This window comes from Bufo gargarizans, chromosome 4 (assembly GCF_014858855.1).
Source record: "Bufo gargarizans isolate SCDJY-AF-19 chromosome 4, ASM1485885v1, whole genome shotgun sequence".
NCBI lineage: Eukaryota > Metazoa > Chordata > Amphibia > Anura > Bufonidae > Bufo > Bufo gargarizans.
Window position 1 is genome coordinate 185531445 of NC_058083.1, and position 24556 is coordinate 185556000.

Sequence of the window (24556 nt, forward strand, 5' to 3'; positions counted from 1 at the left end):
TTTGCCAGGACGATAGAGAGGTGGAAAAGAATCCAAGGATCACCACCAAGGCCATCCTGGTGAATCTGGGCTCTGCTGGTGGCAATGTCTCAAGGCAGACAATCCAACGGACACTGCACAATGCAGACCAAGGAGGACACCACTTCTCCAGATAAGGCACACAAAAGCTTGCTTGGCCTTTGCAAAAGCTCATCTGGACATAGAAGAAGACTTCTGGTCTTCTGTGTTATGGTCAGATGAAACAAAAATTGAATTGTTTGGTCACAATGATGTTTCTTTCATTTGGCATAAAAAAGGAGAAGCCTTCAACCCAAAGAACACCATCCCCACTGTCAAACATGGTGGTGGGGACCTAATGCTTTTGGGGTGTTTTTCAGCCTATGGACCAGGGAACCTAATTACAGCAAACAGCACCATAAAAAAGAGCAATACATGAGGATTCTCAACAACAACATCAGGCAGTCTGCAGAGAAACTTGACCTTGGGCACCAATGGACATTTCAGCATGACAATGACCCAAAACACACAACAAAAGTGGTGAAGAAATGGTTAGCAGACAACAACATTAACGTTTTGGAGCGGCCCTGCCAGAGTCCAGACTTCAATCCAATTGAGAATCGGTGGAGGGAGCAAAATTTCAGAGTGATGGCAAGAAGACCCTCCAACCTGAAAGATTTGGAGCTCATTGTTAAAAATGAATGGGCAAAAAAAACATCTGGAGACATGCAAAAAGCTGGTCTGCAATTATAGGAAGTGTTTGATTGCTGTAATAACCAATAAAGGCTTTTCTATTGATTAATGAGAAGGGTATGAATAATTTGGGACTGGACACTTTCTGCTCAAATGTAAATAAAAGCTGAGAATTTTTTTCCACAATAATGCCTCTTGTACATTGTCTAATTATCTTTTGGGACACCTATGTAATTTCCCGTAAAAAAATTACTTGCTGGTTGAATAAAAGTAACTTTAAGTCAAAATTTGCCAGGGGTATGAATAATTATGGGAAGCACTAAGTATTCAGAATCTGTATAACCTTATTAATGCGCTTACAAGATAGTGTAGTGGCGACTGTCTCAGTATGCTTTATATGACTAAGCTGGCCACACATGTAGAATGCTCCATGAAAATGGGGTACACCACAGAAGCCAATGCTAGCCATTAAAAAAAGTCAGTTAAAAGCTTCTTGCCACTGCTAACTTAAAAATCAAGATGACAATTTCTATATCTGTATTTGTACAGATGGTCAGATATCACATCATGCTCTATATTTTCTGAGACCATAGCATATTTTCAGTCATCTGATTTGATGCTAGTGCATGTGAGCCAGTAAATATAGGATGGGCCTTGGTATACGCTGGATAACTTATCACTTGCGTTGTTCTTTTCCGGCATAGAGTTCCGTCGTCGGGGCTCTATGCCGGAAGAATCCTGATCAGGATTATCCCCATGCATTCTGAATGGAGAGAAATCCGTTCTGGATGCATCAGGATGTCTTCAGTTCAGGACCGGAACGTTTTTTGGCCGGAGAAAATATCGCAGCATGATGCACTTTTTGCTCTGGCCAAAAATCCTGAACACTTGCCGCAAGGCCGGATCCGGAATTAATGCCCATTGAAAGGCATTAATCCGGATCCGGCCTTAAGCTAAACGTCGTTTCGGCGCATTACCAGATCCGACGTTTAGCTTTTTCTGAATGGTTACCATGGCTGCCAGGACGCTAAAGTCCTGTTTGCCATGGTAAAGTGTAGTGGGGAGCGGGGGAACAGTATACTTACCGTCCGTGCGGCTCCCGGGGCGCTTCAGAGTGAAGTCAGGGCGCCCAACGCGCATGGATGACATGATCGCATGGATCACGTCATCCATGCGCATGGGGCGCTCTGACGTCATTCTGGAGCACCCCGGGAGCCGCACGGGCGGTAAGTATACTGCTCCCCCTGCTGGGGTTTCTATCGCTGGGACCCCCACCAATCAGCTAGTTTTCCCCTGTCCTGTGGATAGAGAATAACTTAATATAACCGTTATACCCCTTTAAGTCCCAGGAAACCCCTGCAGGTAACATCTACTCCATTATCTGTACTCACAGAGCCATCACTGTGTTATCCATGATGTTACATAGGACTGCAGGTAACACCTCCCCTTCTCTTGCTTCCTCAACATTGCTGTGTCCCTGAACTTAATATTGTGCTACCTGTATAGCATTAATTCCTGTTTGAATTTTGGCCAGAAATGTTTGATCAGTAGGAGCCAAATTCCAGTGCCCCACCAATCATTACAAGGAAGGGGCCATAGCGATCTACACATTGTAATGAACTGTAAATAAAAGTTATTTATGTAGTAATGTGCTTTGTGCGTATCATGAGACTTTTATCTTACATACTGTATATTAGTCATGTATTGGCGGCCCTACTTTGTATTGTGAGACCTTCATATAAACACATATACAATACATATATTATTCATGCAGTGAAGCTCCCTACTGAGTATTATGAAGATTTTATATGACTGTATGTACAGTACAGACCAAAAGTTTGGACACACCTTCTCATTCAAAGAGTTTTCTTTATTTTCATGACTATGAAGGCATCAAAACTATGAATTAACACATGTGGAATTATGTACATAACAAACAAGTGTAAAACAACTGAGAATATGTAATATTCTAGGTTCTTCAAAGTAGCCACCTTTTGCTTTGATTACTGCTTTCCACACTCTTGATGAGCTTCAAGAGGTAGTCCCCTGAAATGGTTTTCACTTCACAGGTGTGCCCTGTCCGGTTTAATAAGTGGGATTTCTTGCCTTATAGATAGGGTTGGGACCATCAGTGGCGTTGAGGAGAAGTCAGGTGGATACACAGCTGATAGTCCTACTGAATAGACTGTTAGAATTTGTATTATGGCAAGAAAAAAGCAGCTAACAGTCTATTCAGTAGGACTATCAGCTGTGTATCCACCTGACTTCTCCTCAACGCCACTGATGGTCCCAACCCCATCTATAAGGCAAGAAATCCCACTTATTAAACCTGACAGGGCACACCTGTGAAGTGAAAACCATTTCAGGTGACTACCTCTTGAAGCTCATCAAGAGAATGCCAAGAGTGTGCAAAGCAGTAATCAAAGCAAAAGGTGGCTACTTTGAAGAACCTAGAATATGACATTTTCAGTTGTTTCACACTTGTTTGTTATGTATATAATTCCACATGTGTTAATTCATAGTTTTGATGCCTTCAGTGTGAATCTACAATAGTCTGTACTGTATATGTTACCAATACGGAATATTATTCATGTAGTCATGTTCCTACTTTGTATTGCGAGATCTTCATACACTCCTGATCAAAAGTTTAAGACCACTTGAAAAATGGCAAAAAAACATATTTAGCATTGCTGGATCTTAACAAGGTTCCAAGTAGAGCTTCAAAGGGAGTTTTTTTTGCCTTTGTCATTTTCTGTCAGGTAGTCACATGTCGTGATGACAATGAATCCACATCTTTGCACAGATTTGGCCTTTTAAAAGGCACGTGGTCCTAAAATTTGGATCAGCTGAAAAACAGCCTGTTTCAGTTTAATCGTTATTTTCATTTAATTGAATGCTCAAAATTTTTTAGTCTCACTCCCATTTCTTCTTGCTGTCTGTTGAAGCTCTACTTGGAACCTTGTTAAGATCCAACAATGTAAAATATGATTTTTTGCCATTTTTCAAGTGGTCTTAAACTTTTGATCAGGACTGTATAACACATATACAATACATATATTATTCATGTAGTGAAGCTCCTACTGAGTATTATGAAGTTTTTATATGACTGTATGCATATGTTACCAATACGGAATATTATTCATGTAGTCATGTTCCTACTTCGTATTGTGAGACCTTTATATAACAGTACATTATTTATGTAGTGACGCCACTACTGTGTATTGATACCTTTACATTACACATGTTACTGTACATATATTAAGTGTAGTGATGTCTCTACTGTGTATTGTGAGGCCTTAATATTACACATCACTACACATATATTATTCATTTAGTGATGCCCCACTGTGTATTATGACACCTTTAAATTACACGTTACTCAGCATATATTATGTTTACTGATGTCTGTACTATATACATATATGTTTCTGTACGTATACTATACCTGTAGTGAGGTCTCTTCTGTCTAATACAGGAAATGCACGTATTTAGTAAAACAGACATGTCAGGGAGCTCTCTTTTATAATCTGCATTTTGAAAACGCTGCAATGGGCATGTATCTGAATATTACATAGTCACTGCATGGTGGTACTATTGGTCATACTGGTACTTGTGTAGTGGTAGTGACCATGTGATTAATTCTTTCTATGTTCCACTTTCATTTTCTCTCGTCTGGTGATCAGAAGGTGTAGATATTAAAAAAGGTAGGTATAAGGGGACAGGACAACATTTATGAACATTTGCACAACGCTGGTCTAAGGCCACTTACTATTCAGTGTAATGCATTGGCTAATAATAAATATAATTCTGAAAGGGCTAATTCACTTCCAGCCCATGCTGGGTAGATGTACAGTAGAAGACTAGGATACAGACATAATATCATTTTCCCACAATGCCGGTCAAACAAATAAAACACATTAGCAGTAGCCACATACAGCGCGTGTTAACCCTCTCCCATACCGCACATGCATCTGGTAGAGAGCAGTAATATAAAGCCATGTATACATTTCCCTATTCCTTCATGCTTGTTAAACTGTTATTTAAGAGCGGTTTCTGATTCCAGCACAGCAGAGAGGACTGCAGTGGAGACTCCAAGGGTTAGATAAGGCCAAATCCACATGCAAACCAAGCAGCATGCCAACTTATCCAGAGTAAATAACTGCGGGCATGACACAAGGATCGTCCTTCTCGTCTGACCTGTGCGGCACCCAGCGCACTCTTGTGGTGGTCCAAGCTCATTACAACTTGTTCATATTGGGAGTTCAAGTTCTTATGCTGTTGCTACATTGAAAGAAGAAGGCTTAGGTCAAGGGTTTAGTTACAAACTGATGAACTTGTACACAAAAGATTTTGGCAGGCTTACAAACCACCACCTCTTTGTTTCCAATGACTGGAAGAAATTTCACAAACCAAGTGGATTTTTGAAGGTCAGTGAGATGTTTGAAATATGAGACAATGACAAGCACTTCAATACAGAATCCATAGGCGATAAAAGTACACAATCTGGCTGTGAGAATGAACTGCCAAACACTGAAGAACCCCTAAGGCTACCTGCACACGGGCGGAGCTTTCAATAACTGCATGTCTAATAACCGCTTGTGTTACTTCTGGATTTTATGTGGATTTTCCACAGATCTCAGCCTTGCATCGAAAAGGTTGAAATCTGCACAAAGAACTTACATGCAGGTCAATCCACACACGGAAAAAAAAAGTGTACATGAGATTTGTATAATCTTACTCACTTTGCTGGTACTGTGTTATGCTGCAATTTTTCCGCATGAGAATCCACGCAGAAAAAAATGCTTGTAATCTGTAACATGTGCAGGTAGCCCAAATATACACCGGGGCAGATGGATGATGCACCGTGGATTGTAATTTATACAATCGGCACTGAACAGTCACTGACACAGTGTAAGGGCTCATTCAGACCGCCGTATGCTGTCCGAAAAATACTGAAAGCTATCCGTTTTTTTGGGCGGATCCACAAAAAAACTGATAGCATTCAGTATTTTTGTGGACCCATAGACTTCAATGGGGCCATGTCCTGAATTTCACGGACAAGTATAGGACATGTTTCATTTGTTTTGCCGAACCGTGGAATAGAAAAAGGGCCCCATAGAGGTGAATGGGTCAGCATCTAATCCACAAAAAAACGGATCAGTTTTTTTGCGGATCGCATACGGCCGTCTGCATGAGCCCCAACTGTGGTGTGTCAAATACTGAGAACATAGATCATTTGCAGAACTGTGGACTACACACCCACTAACATGACAGACTGAATTTAGTGTGGATATGAAGTTAAAGTCTATGAACGCCTTTAAGATTGGATTTTACTCGTTTTAGACTAAAAATCCTTTTTTCAATTGGTCTTTAAATAAAAATCAAATTTTTTTTGCCTAGCTGTGAGCATTTTACTGCATTCCTGACACTATGTATAGTCCTTATCTCACATGCTCATTAGCGATTGCCCAAAAATCGTCAGGTCTAATACAGGCTTAATTTAAGCTATACTTATCAGTCTGATAAGAATGGAGTGTTTATGTGGTCAGGAGATCAGAGATAAGAGCTATACACGAGCCATTGGATGACGGGATTCAGAGTAAACAGAAAGTGCAGCAGTCATGTGTGGTATACGGCCATGTCACCACTGCAGCCATGTACACAAACCTTGACCAGAAGGACCAGAGGTGTTCAATCAGTACGTATAACTTGTTTTATTATTTTAGCCCCTTTCCAGCTATTTAGCAATTTTTATTTTAACTTAAAGGGGTTCCTTAAAGGGGTTTTCCCGAGACTTTTAAACTGATGACCTGAGCTCCATACCAAGAACAGCTGCTAACAAATGGAGGGTGCTGTTCTTGGTGAGCTGAGACAAGGCTGCAGAGCTACTGTGAGCGCCGCTGCCTTCTAAAATAGCTGATTGGATGATGTCCCGGCTGTCGGACCCCCCCGATCAGATACTGATGACCTATCTAGAAGATTGGTCATCAGTTTAAAAAGTCACAGAAAATCCTGTTAAGTTTACAGGTACACAGCAACTGTATCAGTCTAGACATTGTCCTGTTCGCTAAACACATTGGCAGTGACTACACAAATGTCGCTGACAGTTTGCTTCAATGCAGCAGTCTAGAGTCCAGGTGGTTTACCTCACAACTGGATCTACCTTTCAGCTGAGAACAGGACTAGGTACATATATGGGTTTGCTCCCTCTGATTGTTTTTATTCACTGACAGCAAACTAAGACCGAGTTCACACGAACGTGTGTGACCCGTGCCCGTGCTGCGGCCCGCAAATTGGGGGCCGCAATGCATGATCGCCGGCTGTAAGTCAGTCGCATCGGATCGCGGACCCATTCACTTTGCTCATTCCGCAAAAAGATAGGACCTGTTCTATCTTTTTGCGGAACGGAAGTGTGGGACGCAACCCCATCGAAGCACTCCATAGTGCTTTCGAGGGGTCCCGTTCCATGCGGCCGTTCCGCAATTCCGGATTTGCGGACCCATTGAAGTGAATGGGTCCGCATCTGATGCGGAATGCGCATGGAACTCGGCCTAACATCCTGAAAAGGTTGAGAAACTGAAACACAAAGGGGAATTTATCAATCCCCCACTCAAGAATTCTGGCTTCAAAAGACTTGCAAAAAAGAGGGCATTTGGTGATTTTTGGTCTTCCATGTGCAAAAATTTGCAACTATTTGTAATTTTACACTATTCACTCCAATTTAGAAAAGTGGGTGTGGTAGATATGTTAATGCAATATAGGCCAGATATACAAAATTAAAGATCACACAAATGTTGCAAGTTCTGTCCAGCAAGGGGCATGGCATAAAAACTGCAGCAACATCTCTTCACATATTTCAAGATGCACCAAATTTATTAATTTAAGTTCCCAGATTTGATAAATTTGGTGCAAATAATGGCAACATAAACTGAAGCAAAACAGACTTCAATTATTCCACTCACGATGATAAATTCCCCCTGTAGTAGGAAGTTGTAAAGGTTTCATTTATACAGTGATTCACTGACCCTGGGTTCACACCTGAGTGTTCTGAAAGGAGCGCTCTGTATGCGCGATTGTACCGGCATTTACAATCGCGCATACAGAGACAAGCGAACGCCCATTGTCGCACGTTCCCGAAAGTCTATGTACGGGAACGCGCGACAAAACTCCCCAAAGAAGCTCAAGAACTTTGAGCGTCGGGTGTTTTACAGCGTGTTCAAACGCGCTGTAAAACGCTCAAGTGTGAACCAGGGCCATAGGGAAGCATTGGTTTTCATGTGTTGAGCGTTTTACAGCGCGTTTGAACGCGCTGTAAAACGCTCAGGTGTGAACCCAGCGTTACTCTTACCACGTGATCATGTCAGTACTGCGCACTGGAAGATATACATTTTTTAATGTTGCGCTTAATGAATGCAGTGCAGAGTAGACATTCAGTGCAGATTACTAGAGGTAAAGGCTGATTGGCTGAAGGAGTCACATGCCGTACACTGGCACACCCACTCTGAAGTCTGTAAACAAGCAGCCGGACCGGAGCGGCGCTTGAGAGAGGGGCGAGTATAAGAGGATTTATTATTTTAAGCTTTTGCAGGGCTTGCCTGTGATATTTAACTCTCTCGGAGAACACCTTTAAAGAACTACATATTCCATGATTTATTAGTAAGAGAGACACTTTCATAAGACCCGAGCTGGCATAATTCTTACCTTGACATCTTGTAGCTGCGTGTGGACATCTTGGTGAGCTTTCCTTAGCTGCTTGTTCTCTTCTCTCAGGTTATAGATGCTTTCTGCCATACATAAAGTGTAAATGAAAATTATATTCAGATAATTAAAACTTCTACCTACTCCACATACAGGAGGTCCTCTCCCCATATTATAGCAGATTTTTTTTTAAATACAGATAGTGACATGGGAAACTGAAAAGAACTTCACAACAATTCTTAATAATATGTAACATAAAAACTTGATTTAATCAATAAGTCATTTCCAGATGACGTATTGCTGGCACCAATGATGAGAAGAACCTCCTGCAGCATTTAGAGCGAGGAATGGAGATCTCTACATCTCAATACTGTAAGAGCTGGGGCCAGTGCATCTCCACACAGAAAATGTGTTCTTATCTGGAGTTTTACCATTAATTGCTTACAGGACAGACTTGAAAGAAAGCACATTCTAGAACCAGCAAGTAAGCATAGACGGATTAGATGGGATCTTATGGTTATCTGTAAAGTGACAGGTTGCCTCCATCTGTTTTACAACCCAGATTCTTACTTCAATCCTGAAATAATAAGCAGCGTTGACTCTCACACACTACAGAAACCACCAAATCTTGCATTATAAAGCCTCATGCACATGATCGTATGTAGTTTGCTGTCTGCAAATTGTGGATCAGCAAAATACAGATACTGTCCATCTTGAATCCACATTTTTTAATGGGTCCGTGGTCCACATTTTGCGGCCACATATAGGACATGTTCTATCTTTCTGCAGAAAGCACATAGATCATCCGTACTCTTTCCACATCCGTAAAAAGAATGGCACATGACTGCGAAACAGAAACAGCTGTGTGCATGGGGCTTAACTAGAATGAAGGCTAAGTTATATAAAATGGCAGCAAAATGTATCTGTACACCAAAGAAAAAACAACAACAACAAAAAAGTTAGGTTACTATTATATCACTTAGTGAGGCCCACATTGCCCAAACTGTACTGCTAGACATTGCAATAAATACACTGGACAATACATTTTCGGTTTTGCTCCCATTTTCCATGAGCTGAACTCAAAGATCTGAAACATTTTCTACATACACAAAAGACCCATTACTCTCATCTGTGTTAGTGAGCACTTCTCCTTTGCCAAGATAATCCATCCCACCTCACAGGTGTGGCATATCAAGGTGCTGATTAGACAGCATGAATATTGCACAGGTGTGCCTTAGACTGCCCACAATAAAAGGACACTCTGAAATGTGCAGTTTGATCACACAGCACAATGCCACAGATGTCGCAACGTTTTAGGGAGCGTGCAATTGGCATGCTGACTGCAGGAATGTCTACCAGAGCTGTTGCCTGTGCAATAAATGTTAATTTCTCTACCATAAGCCATCTCCAAAGGCGTTTCAAAGAATTTGGCAGTACATCCAACCGGCCTCACAACCGCAGACCACGTGTAACCACACCAGCCCAGGACCTCCACATCCAGCATGTTCACCTCCATGATCGTCTGAGACCAGCCATCCGGACAGCTGCAGCAACAATCTGTTTGCATAACCAAAGAATTTCTGCACAAACTGTCAGAAACCACCTCAGGGAAGCTCATCTGCATTCTCATCGTCCTCATCGGGGTCTGGACCTGACTGCAGTTCATCGTCATAACAGACTTGAGTGGGCAAATGCTCAAATTCAATGGCGTCTGGCACGTTGGAGAGGCGTTCTGTTCACGGATGAGTCACGGTTTTCACTGTTCAGGGCAGTTGGCAGACAGCATGTGTGGCGTTTGTGCAGAAATTCTTTGGTGAGCGGTTTGCTGAGGTCAACGTTGTGGATCGAGTGACCCATGGGGGCGATGGGGTTATGGTATGGGCAGGCGTATGTTATGGACAACGAACACAGGTGCATTTTATTGATGGCATTTTGAGTGCACAGAGATACCGTGACGAGATCCCGAGGCCCATTGTTGTGCTATTCATCCACGACCATCACCTCATGTTGCAGCAGGATAATAAGCTGAAAATACCATTTCCCCCCCCCAGGAAGGAAAAACTGTGCACATTCCAGAGGGGCCTTTTATTATGGGAGGTCTAAGGCACACCTGTGCAATATTCATGCTGTCTAATCAGCACCTTGATATGCCACACCTGTGAGGTGGGATGGATTATCTCGGCAAAGGAGAAGTGCTTCACTAACACAGATTTAGACAGATTTGTGAATATTTGAGAGTAATGGGTCTTTTCTGTATGTAGAAAATGTTTCAGATCTTTGAGTTCAGCTCATGCAAAATGGGAGCAAAACCGAAAGTGTTGCGTTTATATTTTTGGTCAGTGTATATATGAAAAGTGGACTGGTGAGGAGTTGTGAAAATACATTTAATTCAAAATAGCTTGTAAGTTAAACCTGGAAAGAATATGATATGGACCGGATATACGAATATACAGATTTTTTACAAACACTGTAAACTGTGCTGAGAGGGACTGTATGGTAAGAAGGCCTGATGTGAGAAAAGTAAGGTCCCGTTGTCACTACTAACCTTTAAGTTTTGACACCTCTTGTTCCTTTTCTTGCTGTATCCGCAGATATTTTTCTTTGTGATCACTAAAGGTTTTAGTTAGATCTTCCCCTAGCTTCTGGTGTTCTGACTGCAGCTCACCATGCTGCCTCCTTAAATCCTCATGTTGACTCTTTAAAAGTGACAAAATTGCAAAGACAGTAAGATCAGTTGAGCTGGACTATGAACATGGGAACATACCGGTATATACTTATCACTGCAAGGTGTTCTAGAGATAGGAGCAGCTCACAGAGGCGAGACCTGCACCTATGGTACATTTATGGGAAGTGTCTAGAAGGGACGACCCCTCTAATATTCTGTGCAACATTTATTATATGGTAGATCAAAGACAATGTCCTATTTGTAAAAGTAATAACATTTAATTAGAGAATTATGCTGATCAGTGGCACCCATTACCTAGACTAGAGTGATACTGTACATGGAGTCTACATAATACTGTTATACAGTGCCTAGATAGTATCAAAGCTAACATCGTTACATAAATTAGCAAAACTGAAAACAATCTTAAAAACTGCACATAGCCTATGTTCACATAACTTTTCAGCCCATCAATGGAAGTATACATTGGGAGAACTTCCCTGCATACAGCGTCTATCGATGACACTCTAGGCCAGTGGTGGCGAACCTACGGCACAGGTGCCAGAGGCGGCACTCAGAACCCTCTCTGTGGGCACCTGCACCCTTGAAAAAGTCTATGGCGTACCAATATGCCTTAGACCAGGCATCTCAAACGCGCGGCCTCCAGCTGTTGCAAAACTACAACTCCCAGCATGCCCGGACAGCCTACAGGTATCAGCCTACAGCAGGGCATTGTGGGAGTTGTAGTTTTACAACAGCTGGAGGGCCGTGAGTTTGAGATGCCTGCCTTAGACTTTCCCTGCCATTTATCAGTGCAGGGCGCACTATGAACAGCACAGGCAGTGCATTGAATGTAGGCAGGCTGTTATAGCTAAATGATAAAGTACATGGAAGATAACTATATTGGACTGTAGCAGTCAGGTTAAATTGCCGTGTTGGCACTTTGCGATAAATAAGTGGGTTTTGGGTTGTAGTTTTGGCACTCGGTCTTTAAAAGCATCGCCATCACTGATCTGGGCTGTCAACAGTTTCCCATGTTAAAATGTATACTGCACTGTATACAGTATTTTTAATTAGAAAAGCATAATTTGTTGTTTTTAAAAGGGAATTCTGGTTTCACGAAATTTATGACCTTTTATCCCCAGGACAGATCCTCAATTTCAGATTGGGGAAGGTCTGACTCTCGGCACCCCCCACCATACGGCTGTAGGGGCTGTGATGATAGCTGTGTCCTCTTCGATGTTAACCTGCGCGCTGTCTTCAGGATAGGTCAATTTCATGTCACCGCAATACCCTAAGGCAGAGTTATGTTACAGATGAGTCGATTATGTGGAACCTACCTTTAACATTTGGTGCTGTACACTGAGTGCATTATATCTGGTATTTGAATCTTGCTGTAAAGACAAAGCATGTTTTCTTATTAATATTCTCATTTGTACATCAACTAAACAAACTTTTCCTAGTCATGGAATGGGTTAACAGAACATATAGCACAAGTTCACTTAATAAACGGGCCGTGTAGTGATAGTTTTACTTGGCCATCTCCCGATTCCACCATAAACATGCATAATCGCCTCAGTCGGTCGAGCGTGTATGCTTAATACAATGGGGAGAGGGGAATCGGCTACGGCCAGACCCTCTTGGCTGCAGCAGATCTTGTGAAGGAACAAAGGATCGGGCCTGCTGAAATCGAACATCCCTCATTACCACACGTGAGATGATCGGTTCCTCCTGCCATAATCAGAGGGTTGGTCTACGTTTTATACTATGTGCAGTCACATATAGCTGCTGATCTAATTCTGTCCTGAAAGCACATGCCCGAGGTGTTAGCCCACACATCCAAGGGGCCGAGAGGTGGGACTATAATCAATTACCATTTACCGATCGTGATACCGCATTTGTGAAAGGCATAAATTGGTCGCATAAAAACCATCAACTTTTCCGTTGCTGCAAATGGTGAAGAATGAAGACCATGAAGCACTTTACTCACCCTTCCTTTATTCAGCGTCTCTTGTGCTTCTAGCTTATAAACAAGATGATCTAGAATAAGACATTCCAGTATCAGAGTAGATAAGGTTTAATACCGAGTCATCTCAAACACTTTACAGTCATTGGTGAGATCACCAACTATATAACACAATTTATTCTTTTTTCCACAGATGAGAATATTGCTTACAGCGAGTCTGTCTGCAGAAAATTCACTGATAAACCAGGCACAATGGGGGAGATTTATCAAAACTAGTATGCCCATAGCAACCAATCAGATTCCACCATTCATTTTTCAGAACTCCTTTCGAAGATGAAAAGTGGAATCTGACTGGTTGCTGTGGGCAACTAAGACAGTTTTCCCTTTACACCAGTTTTTATAAATCTCCCCCCAATATCTTGTAGGTTCAACTCAGCTGAATGTAACACATGAGGCTGCTGCCACACATTCAGGCTTTTTGATGCAGTTTTTGAATCCAAAATCAGGTGTGGATTATAAGAGAAGAGAAAGTATTATGGGCAGATACAACTTATCCACTTATTTCAGTCCACTACGGGCACAGATTAGAGTGTAATGTGTGCGGAGCTTCAGACTGTCCTCCAACAAATATTCACTTCACCGGCTCCTTTTGTTCTACAGGGTGATAAGTGGTCGCCTTTCTGCCCCCTCCCCACTGAATACACATTTGTCCCAGCCAAACATATATGAGGGAGTTGGTCGAGATTAATGCTGAGCGAAGCGAGCTTTGGATGCTTAATCCGAAGTCGCTTCATTCAAAACTTCGGAATAATACTGTACGGAGATTTGTCTCTGTACAGTATTAGAATGTATGGGCTCCGATGAGCCGAAGTTATTCACAAAGTCACGCGTGACTTTGTTGAATAACTTCGGTAGTAGATTTTTAAAGTGGAAAACCATGTTAAAACTTGAAACCGAACTAGTCCCACTTGTATATCCTCTAAGTTATCTTCTATATCCCAGTTACCTCATAATAAATCACCAAAACCCTTTGAGGATCTTGTTGTAACCTATAACGTTCCCAGTGATTGCAGATATAAATATCCAACTCTTGTAGAACATTTATTCTTAACCGACATTTGGTCACGCAAATGGAATAAAGAAGTCACAAAATATTTCAACTAACAATCACAAACATGTAAAGGCATTACTCTCTTCTATGAGCTACAGCAGGGTCATCTAAGGGAACCAAAATCAATCTTCTAACTCCAATGGGAACAATTCTTTGGAAAGACATTTTCCCATCTAGAATGGATACAACCCTTATGAATCACTTACATTTTTATTTATTTTTAAATACTTCCCATTGGGAATCATTGCTAGAATCTGGAATAATTCAGTACCCCCAACAATGGAGGAGATTAAAAACAATCTCTTATAACTACACAATGGAAAAAATAATAGTGATACGACTAAATAAACATGAAAAACCGTGCCGTGCATTATGCTGCAACATGAGGTGATGGTCGTGGATGAATAGCACAACAATGGGCCTCGGGATCTCGTCACGGTATCTCTGTGCACTCAAAATGCCATCAATAAAATGCACCTGTGTTTGTTGTCCATAACATACGTCTGCCCATACCATAACCCCACACCCACGCGATCCACAATGTTAATGTCAGTAAACCGCTCACCCACACGACGCCACACACGCTGTCTGCCATCTGCCCTGAACAGTGAAAACCGGGACTCATCCGTGAACAGAACACCTCTCCAGACTGGTCTCAGACGATCATGGAGGTGAACATGCTAGATGTGGAGGTCCTGGGCCCGATGCTTACACATTGTCTGCGGTTGTGAGGCTGGTTGAATGTACTGCCAAATTCTCTGAAACTCCTTTGGAGATGGCTTATGGTAGAGAAATGAACATTCATTGCACGGGCAACAGCTCTGGTAGCCATTCCTGCAGTCAGCATGCCAATTGCACACTCCCTCAAACGTTGCAACATTTGTGGCATTGTGCTGTGTGATCAAACTGCACATTTCCGAGTGGGCTTTTATTGTGGGCAGTCTAAGGCACACCTGTGCAATATTCATGCTGTCTAATAAATACCTTGATATGCCACACCTGTGAGGTGGGATGGATTATCTCGGCAAAGGAGAAGAAGTTCTCACTAACACAGATTTAGGCTACATGCACACGACCGTATGTGTTTTGCGGTCTGCAAAAAAAAAAACTGATGACATCCGTATGCCATCCGTTTTTTTTTTTTTTTTGCAGATCCAATGTAACAATGCCTAAAACAGCCAAGAATAGGACAGGTTATATTTTTTTGCGGGGCTACGGAACGGACATACAGATGCGGATAGCACACAGTGTGCAGTCTGCATTTTTTTGCGGACCCATTGAAATGAATGGGTCTGCATCCTATCTGCAAAACAAAAAGGGAACGGACACTGAAACAAACAACGTTTGTGTGCATGTAGCCTAAGAGTGAGTAATGGGTCTTTTGTGTATGTAGAAAATGTTTCAGATCTTTGAGTTCAGCTTATGCAAAATGGGAGCAAAACCGAAGGAGTTGAGTTTATATATTTTTTCAGTATATATAAAATAATTAAAAAAAAGGGGGGGGGGGGGTTAGGAATAAGTTCCCCCACAAGAATTCTCCAAATAAATTATAGAATAATTTACTATTGATGTGCTCCTGATTATCATTATGTCTGCCACTTGTGGAGCTGTAGACTTTACTTTTTCTTTTATATTTAATTTTGGTTTGATATTTGTTAAAAATTGTCAATATCAATGCAGAAACTGATCATTGCAATGAGATTTATTATTGTAATTTTTGATAATTACCGGTAAATAAAAATGACATGGAACTGTGCGGTCTGACTACAAGATGTCAGGGGTGGTTCTTCACTATTATTCCGCAGTTTTCCACTTACTACAGGTTATAATCCTTTCCATCACAAGATGGCAGCAGTAAAGCACACATGGATTTTCAGCAGAAAGTCATTTGGAAATCTACCGTAAGATACGCACCTCAAAGATGATAGTGCCCAACAAGGGCTGTAAGAAAGGCTGTCTGAATAGTTACTTTCATTTTGTTGCCCTTTGCAAAAATCCAGTCATGTGACAATACAAATAAAATTCACATTCATTCGGCTGATAAGACGAAATGCAATTTCACAGTTTATTGGTCAGAAACTAAATAATTAATTGCCTGAGAGTCTTCATTTGCATAGAAAATGTAGAGATAAGCATGCATGCCTTACATGCCTGCTTTGTCAACATCCAGGGCTGACCAAAGCAAAATGTAAAGGTGAATGATCTGTGCACTGAGATTTAAAGTGCTGCTCTGCAGGTAAGAAATTAAAGGGGTTTCCAAGGCTTTGACTAAAACTTAGCATTTAGACAACTGTGGATGGAAGATCGTTTCCCCACTGCTTACCACTCCGACACCCTACCGATTCTGCAATCTGGGCTGAGCTCACATGACCTTCTGACTGTGGCTGTAGGCTCCTCCACGGACATGTCAACCAGATCTTTTCCTGCGTCTTCCTGTTCAGTTGCTCAAGGTACATGCAGTTGATCAGGATGAGACAGGGGCAGATCCAGTTGACACATCAGCAGAAGAGTACGAGGGTCACATGAGCACAGCCCAGATTGCAGAATCGGTGGCGCGAAGGAGTGGTAAGTAGTGGTGAAACGGATCTTCCTTCCACAGGCTGTCTGAAGGACAGGATAAAGTAATTGTCCCAGAGAACCTCTTTAAGGGCTCATGCACATGACCGTATGCCCACAGAGACATATGGTCCGTGAGAGGCATAAATCATGCGCACAGCATTATAGGTTGGGGTACTTTCACACTTGCGGCAGAGGATTGCATTTGTGAGACGGATCCGGATGACAAATGCATTGCAATCCCGGATCCGTCTCTCCGGTGTCATCCGGAAAAATGGATCCGGTATTAATTTTTTTTGCATTCTTAAAGGTTTTGCCGAAACACTTAATGCCGGATCTGGCACTAATACAATTCAATATAAATTAATGCCGGATCCAGCATTTTGGCAAGTGATCAGTATTTTGGGCCGGAGAGAAAACTGCAGCATGCTGCTGTATTTTCTCCAGGCAAGAAACATAAGCAGACTGAACTGATGCATCCTGAGCGGAATGCTCTCCATTCAGAATGCATTAGGATAAAACTTTTTCCAGTATTGAGCTCCTGTGACGGAACTAAATACCGGAAAACAAAAACGCTAGTGTGAACGTACCCTTACTAGAGATGCTGTGCACATGGGGCCGCCCGCGGGACTATTGTCCCGCACTGATATGATATTATAAGTGCGGGACAATAGTCCTGTGGGCGACCCGATGCTGTGGGCTCCTGTGCGCACAATGTATGCATGAGCCCTAAGTTCATTGAAGTGTGCGTACAATGGGGGAAATGTATCTAGACTGGCATGTGTTACGCCCTGTGCTTCCGGACAATGCACTTCATTTATGATACGGCACACACCATGATAGAAGTGCATCCTCCTGCAGTCTGTGCGTGTGATTGAAAACTACACCAGCGGGCTTCAGCTGTCATTTACACCAGAAAACTGAAGTCAATTATGGCAAATGTACCAACTGCCCTGCCCTAACCATGCCCCTTTTTGGAAAGTGGTGAAGGTGGAGTAAAAATGCCAATGGTGAGTAAACTCAGTTGCAATGGCATTTCAAAAGTCACAAACCCGCAGTTTTCTACTTTTTTATTTATTTTTTTACACCAGTTTCAGGCAAAGGTGGCATAAAAAATGCCCCCAATGGGCTCAAATTGACCTCTATGCCCAATTATATACATGTATTTAACCAACAGATAAAATCTTGGGGCCACCAGCCATAATATAAGCCTCAGAGCCTGAGTCCAATAAGTAGAATGCTCTCTTCGCCTTTGTTACCCATGGAGAACCATACACGACAGTAAATTAGACACTTATTAATCTGAAATGCAATCTCATAGATAAGGAGGGGAACTACAGGATAACATACATTGCGCTGACGCACTTACTGCAATAAGGTTCTAGAACAATAAAACTATACCTTCTCTTGCTTTCTTAAGTTCAAGTCTTTCCTTCTGTAAAGATTTTTCCAGTCTTGAGCGATGTTCATACACCACTGGAAAATAAGAGAAAAAAAAATCCATGAGTTTTTTAAAGATGTAATTTAAATACGTTCCCTCTTTCAGGTGCAAATCCACTTAAATTGGTGTGTCCTCCCAATATCCACTTTCCACGTGACCTATTAGGGCATATGGCTTCCATAGAGGGACTTCAGAAGTAAGGAGCCCCTCTACGAGCCAGAGGGTAGAAACACTAAGAAGCAGAAGTCCTTTAGCATCTACTTATCATATGAACAGCCAAACGACTGATGGCAAATTCAATGGAAAAGTCAAATGTTCCCGGCGGCCCCAGGAGCTGGCTCCCATATTAAGGCTTGTCTGTGACAAGTCCCAATCCCTTTATCTTTAATAAAAGGCTTTAGGGTATGGCCACATATGGCGGAACTACGGAGGATTTTCCATAATAGGTTTTTGTACAGAAAATCTGCAGCATTTTACAGAAGCAACGAGGTGGATAAAATTTTGAAAAATGACATCCATATGCTGTGGAAAATGCACATAACTTGACATGCAAGGCGGATTTTAAATCTGCAGAATGTCTATTTATGCTGCTGGTTTCTACTGCAGATTTCACTCTTTGCAATGCAAGGGGCGAAATCAACAGTCAAATTCATATGCCACGCGTGTGCATTTGTAGTGGATTTTGCCACACATCCGCAGAGGATTTTCCACTACAAATACATACTGGGTGGACATACCCTTAAAGGGGTTGTCCAGGTTCAGGGCTGAACCTGGACATACCTCGATTTTCACCCCAGCAGCCCCCCTGACATGAGCATCGGAGCAGTTCATGCTCCGATGCTCTCCTTTGCCCTGCGCTAAATCGCGCAGGGCAAAGGCATTTTTCAGAGTTCCGGTGACGTACTGGGCTCTCCATGGGGCTGACAGGAACCCCGGTGACGTCACCGGCACTGATGGGCGGGATTTAGCGCTGCCCTAGCCAGTAAAGGGCATTGTTGTATCGAATGGATTTTTCTTTCAGCCAAAAATGAACTTTTAAGATTCTGTAAATGCGCCCTCTCAAGTGCCCAGGGCGGCGTCTCAATCGTCCGAGCCCCAGGCAGCACCTCCTCAACGGCTCATAACCCCGCCCTCGTGTGCCTCTGCCCGCCCGTTTACTCTCCTCCTTTCTCCTTTTCCACTGCGGCTGCGCGGTCAAATTCGTAGCGGGCGCAGTGGAAAAGGAGAGAGGAGAGTAAAGCACACGGAGGGCGGGGTTATGAGCCATTGAGGAGGTGCTGCCTGGGGCTCGGACGATTGAGACGCCGCCCTGGGCACTTAAGAGGGCGCATTTACAGAATCTTAAAAGTTCATTTTTGTCTGAAAGAAAACTCCATTAGATACAACAAAGGTACAGTTTTTAAGTTCTCGTGGCACATATAACGCTATTTGATCAGTCTAATATGCTCAAATGTGGTGACAGACTCCCTTTAAAGACATTTTAAAGGGAATCTGTCACTAGATTTCTTAAAGCATAAGCTAGCGACAGTCCCCCTTAGCAAACGTTGGATCAAGGTCTTAAATTGACTGATTAAGGTGCTCTCTCCCTAAGGAGAGTTAGTTCCCCCCTTGCTCGGACAAAGGCCTCCTACCCAGTTAAGCCAGTACTCTCTGCTCTGCACTGATGAGGGGCAATCACCCCGAAACAGCTGTCTGCAGATGAGGTGCTGGCTTATTTAATATCCAAGTCATGTCTCAAGGTTTATTTTAAGAGCTGAATATTGACTTATAGGATCGCTGCCTTACATCTGGTGGCATAAGAGGCAGAGCTTGTTAAGAGCTAATTTGCATTTCTTCAGTTTCATCATATGCGATGTATACCGGTCCTCTTGTATCTGCAGTTTTGGGAGGTTGCTGAGCTTTCTCTGTACTAGGTATGATCCTGCTAGCACTCCAACATGGTAAAGCTTTATGAAGAGATGTATAAAATATATCAATGTAATTGCTATAGAAATATTCCTTTGATTTGTGAATACCTGTATGGACACTGAATAGTCTCATATCGCCATTAGATAATATCTACTCATGCCTGCTCCATATACGTGTTGCTACACGTGCATAGAATCTCATAGATCCATAGGGTACAAGAATGTATTCCATGTCCTCTCTTCTGGAAACACTGAATGGCAGTCTTCGCAGTTACACACAATTCAGAACACAATAGGGAATCATCAGTCAAGTGTTCTGACTGATCATGTACCTGGTTCTTTAGAAAGTGAAGGAATAAATTGGCAAGGCCCTGAATCTGGAGAAGCTGTGCAATCAAGACTTGATTGTAATTAACAATTCCTTTGAAGACAATAGTAATAGATTTATCTCACATTTTGAACAATCTAAAAAAAATATCAAATTCAAAACTGGTTTCATAACCTACTACACAAAAAACCTTGTTGAAATTTTGATTTTGGGATCATTTCATGCTGTATTTTCACTGCATTCAGGTGAACCAGTTGAGTGTATGCATTGTGAAAGCTCCTGGCGCATAAGCCAAATGTAGCCATAGGCCTCCATCGAGTGGTATGAGAGCCAGCAACTTTTTCTTAACTACAGTTGTGTTCAAAATAATAGCAGTCAGACATCACTAACCTGATCAATCACTGTTTTTGGTAGAAATGATATTTCTACATGGCAAATAAATTTACTAGCCGATGTAGTAGAGTAATAGAGACCCACAGTCATGACATGCATGGTGCTGATTCTGTGTTATTGAATCACTAATTGAAAGGGGCATGTTCAAAATAAAAGCAGTGTGGAGTTCAGTTAGTGAGTTCATTCATTCTTTGAAAAACAGGTGGCAATTATCACCCTTATTTAAGGAAGGAAGGAAGGAAGGAAGGAAGGAAGAAAAGCAGCAAATGTTGTACATGCGGGTTACAGTGCATTTCTCTCAGAAATTCTGAGGAAAATTGGTAGTTCCAGACATTGTTCAGAAGTACAGCTTACCTTGATTAAAAAGTTGATTAGAGAGGGGAAAACATATAAAGAAGTGCAGAAAATGAAAGGCTGCTCAGCTAAAATGATCGCAAATGCTTTAAAATGGCAACCAAAGCTTGAAAGATGTGAAAGAAAGCTAAAAACTATCTTAATCCAATAGAAAACTTATGGGTGACATAAAAAATGCAGTTTGAGGCAAAACCAAGAAATAGAGAGGAACTGGGGAATGTAGTCCAATCATCCTGGGCTGCAATACCTGTTCACAGAAGTCGGTTGACTCCATGCAACACAGATGTACAGCAGTTCTCAGAAACAGCGGTTATACAACTAAATATTAGTTAAGTGATTCAAAGGAAAGCAAAATCTTCAAACATTTTTCAGTTTATATAGTGAATGTTTGAGTTTGTAAAGAATACAAACACTGCTATTTTTTTGAACAGTCTAATATTCACTTTTCTTCAATTTCTTTAGAGGAACAACACAAATTTGATATATTTTTCTTCATGTTTTGATTTAGAATAGAATGTGTAGTGTTCCCAATGCATTTGAGTGTATGGAAATAAAAGATATTAGAAGGATTTTGAGCTTTATTCACTTTTTTAAACACACTGCTATTATTTTGAACACAACTGTATATATTAGAAAGCACACCAGATTGGGTTACTCTCCTTCTCAACCTCCTGACCTATCCTCCAAGAGTGGCTTCATGTAAGGCTACTTTCACATACGTATTTTGGCATTCCGGTTTTGAGATCCAGGCCTCATAACTGCGCCAAAAACTGTTCAGTTTTGTCCCTATGCATTCTGAATGGAAAAAGAGATCTGTTGGGATGTCTGCAAGCTGCGGTTTTGTGTCTGGTCATCAAAACGGAACAAACTGGATCCATCACTAAAAACAATGTAAGGGCTCTTTCACACTTGCGTTCTTTTCTTCCGGCATAGAGTTCCGTCGTCGGGGCTCTATGCCGCAAGAATCCTGATCAGTTTGATCCTAATGCATTCTGAATGGAGAGAAATCCGTTCAGGATGCATCAGAATGTCTTCAGTTCCGGACCGGAACGTTTTTTTGGCCGGAGAAAAAAAATACTGCAGCATGCTGCGCTTTTTGCTCCGGCCAAAAATCCTGAAGACTTGCCGCAAGGCCGGATCCGGAATGAATGCCCATTGAAAGGCATTGATCCGGATCCGGCCTTAAGCTAAACGTCGTTTCGGCGCATTGCCGGATCCGACGTTTAGCTTTTTCTCAATGGTTTCCATGGCTGCCGGGACGCTAAAGTCCTGGCAGCCATGGTAAAGTGTAGTGGGGAGCAGCATACTTACCATCCGTGCAGCTCCCGGGGCGCTCCAGAGTGACGTCAGGGCGCCCCAAGCGCATGGATCACGTGATCGCATGGCACGTCATACATGCACATGGGGCGCTCTGACGTCACTCTGGAGCGCCCCGGGAGCTGCACGGACTGTAAGTATACTGCTCCCCACTACTACTATGGCAACCAGGACTTTAATAGCGTCCTGGCTGCCATAGTAACACTGAACGCATTTTGAAGACGGATCAGTCTTCAAATGCTTTCAGTTCACTTGCGTTTTTCCGGATCCGGCGTGTAATTCCGGCAAGTGGAGTACACGCCGGATCCGGACAATGCAAGTGTGAAAGAGGCCTAAGTCAACGGTGACTGATCATCATCTTTTTTTGGAATCCTAAACATGTATCCGTCACCCATTGACTTTCAATGTAATTAGTGACAGATCCGGTTTGTTCCATTTCGATTTCACACAACCGCATCCTAATGGAACGGATGCATCCTGATGTGTAATCAAAACGGAACCATTTTAGTAAGGTTTTGAGATAGTCTGCTGGATCTCAAAACCTAAAACCAAAAAAACGCATATATGTGAAAGTAGCTTAAATTATGAATGAATAACATGAAGGCCCCCTTTCAGTGGAGTGGTTCAAATCATTTTGCCATTGAAAACAAAAAGTTGAGTAGAAAAAGTGTTTTGCAGATCGGGCATTTCCTGTAGCTTGTGTGGCGATGTGAATAGTGATAGGTGCAGTAAAGTCCCGGGGAACCATGAAAAAGGGGTGTTGTTTCCACCAGGAGCGTGTCACCAAGGGGCCTGGCCTTGGTGGAGTAAAGGCCTTAGATATAGGTGGTGACCAAGTTAGTTGGTGGATACCAAGATAGTTAGCTCAGCTGGCTCCAGCTAGTCCGGGGCGGGCTTTTACTGGGAAAAGGCAATGTGTTGGGTGGGTGCCTGTTCCAAATGCTCCAGTCCGGGATTTTGGAATATGCCCATGTCCAGGGATGCTATTTAATCCTGTTGCTGAACTTGGGTGTAGCTCCCAGTCTGGAGAAGGAGATTTGTTGTGCAACAGGGTCCTGCTGGAGGTTCTCTATTAGTTGTCTCAGCCGGGCTGGCTGAGGGGCCACGGGGCTAGGTGCTAGCTGGAACGTTGGGGGACGCAGTGACACCTGGGTGCAAGGGTCACTTTCAGCTGCATTCACAGCATCCCGATTTCCATCAGTGATATCTTCCCCTGTACTGAATGTATTGCTTTCATTCTGGTATTGTCTGAAAGGTGGAATGTCAGCTTTCAAACAATACAAAGCCCATATCTCTAGCTGGTACCAAACCAGAGATATCTGCAGATAAAGCAGCCCCCCTTCCCCCCCTCCTCTTCAGTGTGGAGGAGAATGAGGGAGCAGCTACAGAGTGGACAGGCTGCAGGAAGAGGGAGGGGAGGGGGGACTGTAAAAAAAAAATATATATATATATATATATATATATAGAAATGTGGTATCATCAATGTACTGACCCACATAATAAAATTACGTTATTGTTACCACACAGTGAACACCGTAAAAAAAATCCACAAAATATAAAAATTGCTGTTTTTTTATCTTTCCGCTATAAATAAAATGATAAGTTATTTGATACACTGTATAACCCAAAATGGTTCCTAAAAAAAACTACAACTAAGGCTACTTTCACACTGGCATTTTGGCTTTCTGCTTGTGAGATCCGTTCAGGGCTCTCACAAGCGGATCAGTTTTGCCCTAATGCATTCTGAATGGAAAAAGATCCGCTCAGAATGCATCAGTTTGCCTCCGTCCCGTCTCCATTCCGCTTTGGAAGCGGATACCAAAACGTGAATGACAGCAAAGACCAGATGCAGACTGCAGAGGCACGGAGCATTAACATGACTGATAATGCTCCGTGCCTCTCTGTGACCTCTTTACTACGGTGACAACTTTATCTCACTGTGATTTCGTAGTAAAGAGATCACAGAGAGGCACGGAGCATTATCAGTCATGTTAATGCTCCGTGCTTCTGCAGTCCGCATCGTGTCTTGGCTGTCATTCACGCAGCGGATGTCACGCACGGCATCCGCTTGTGTGAAACAGCCCTTAGGAGGTTAAACGACATGCTCAGCTTGGGTTGAGGAAGTTAAGAGAG

At 42.4% G+C, this 24556-nt stretch overlaps 1 protein-coding gene across 3 annotated transcripts in view; it reads right to left on the bottom strand.

Annotated features, from left to right (window-relative positions):
- Positions 1-24556, bottom strand: part of GOLIM4 (golgi integral membrane protein 4) — a 138333-nt gene that overhangs the window by 50140 nt on the left and 63637 nt on the right. For 2 of the 3 annotated variants that reach the window (XM_044290735.1, XM_044290733.1), the window contains exons 2-7: positions 18085-18159; positions 13041-13090; positions 12391-12444; positions 10934-11084; positions 8392-8474; positions 4888-4971 (exon numbers count right to left, since the gene is read on the bottom strand). In XM_044290735.1, the coding sequence (XP_044146670.1) occupies positions 4888-4971; positions 8392-8474; positions 10934-11084; positions 12391-12444; positions 13041-13090; positions 18085-18159 (497 nt within the window). The remainder of the gene's footprint in view (positions 1-4887; positions 4972-8391; positions 8475-10933; positions 11085-12390; positions 12445-13040; positions 13091-18084; positions 18160-24556) is intronic. The other variant, XM_044290734.1, reaches the window with a different exon arrangement.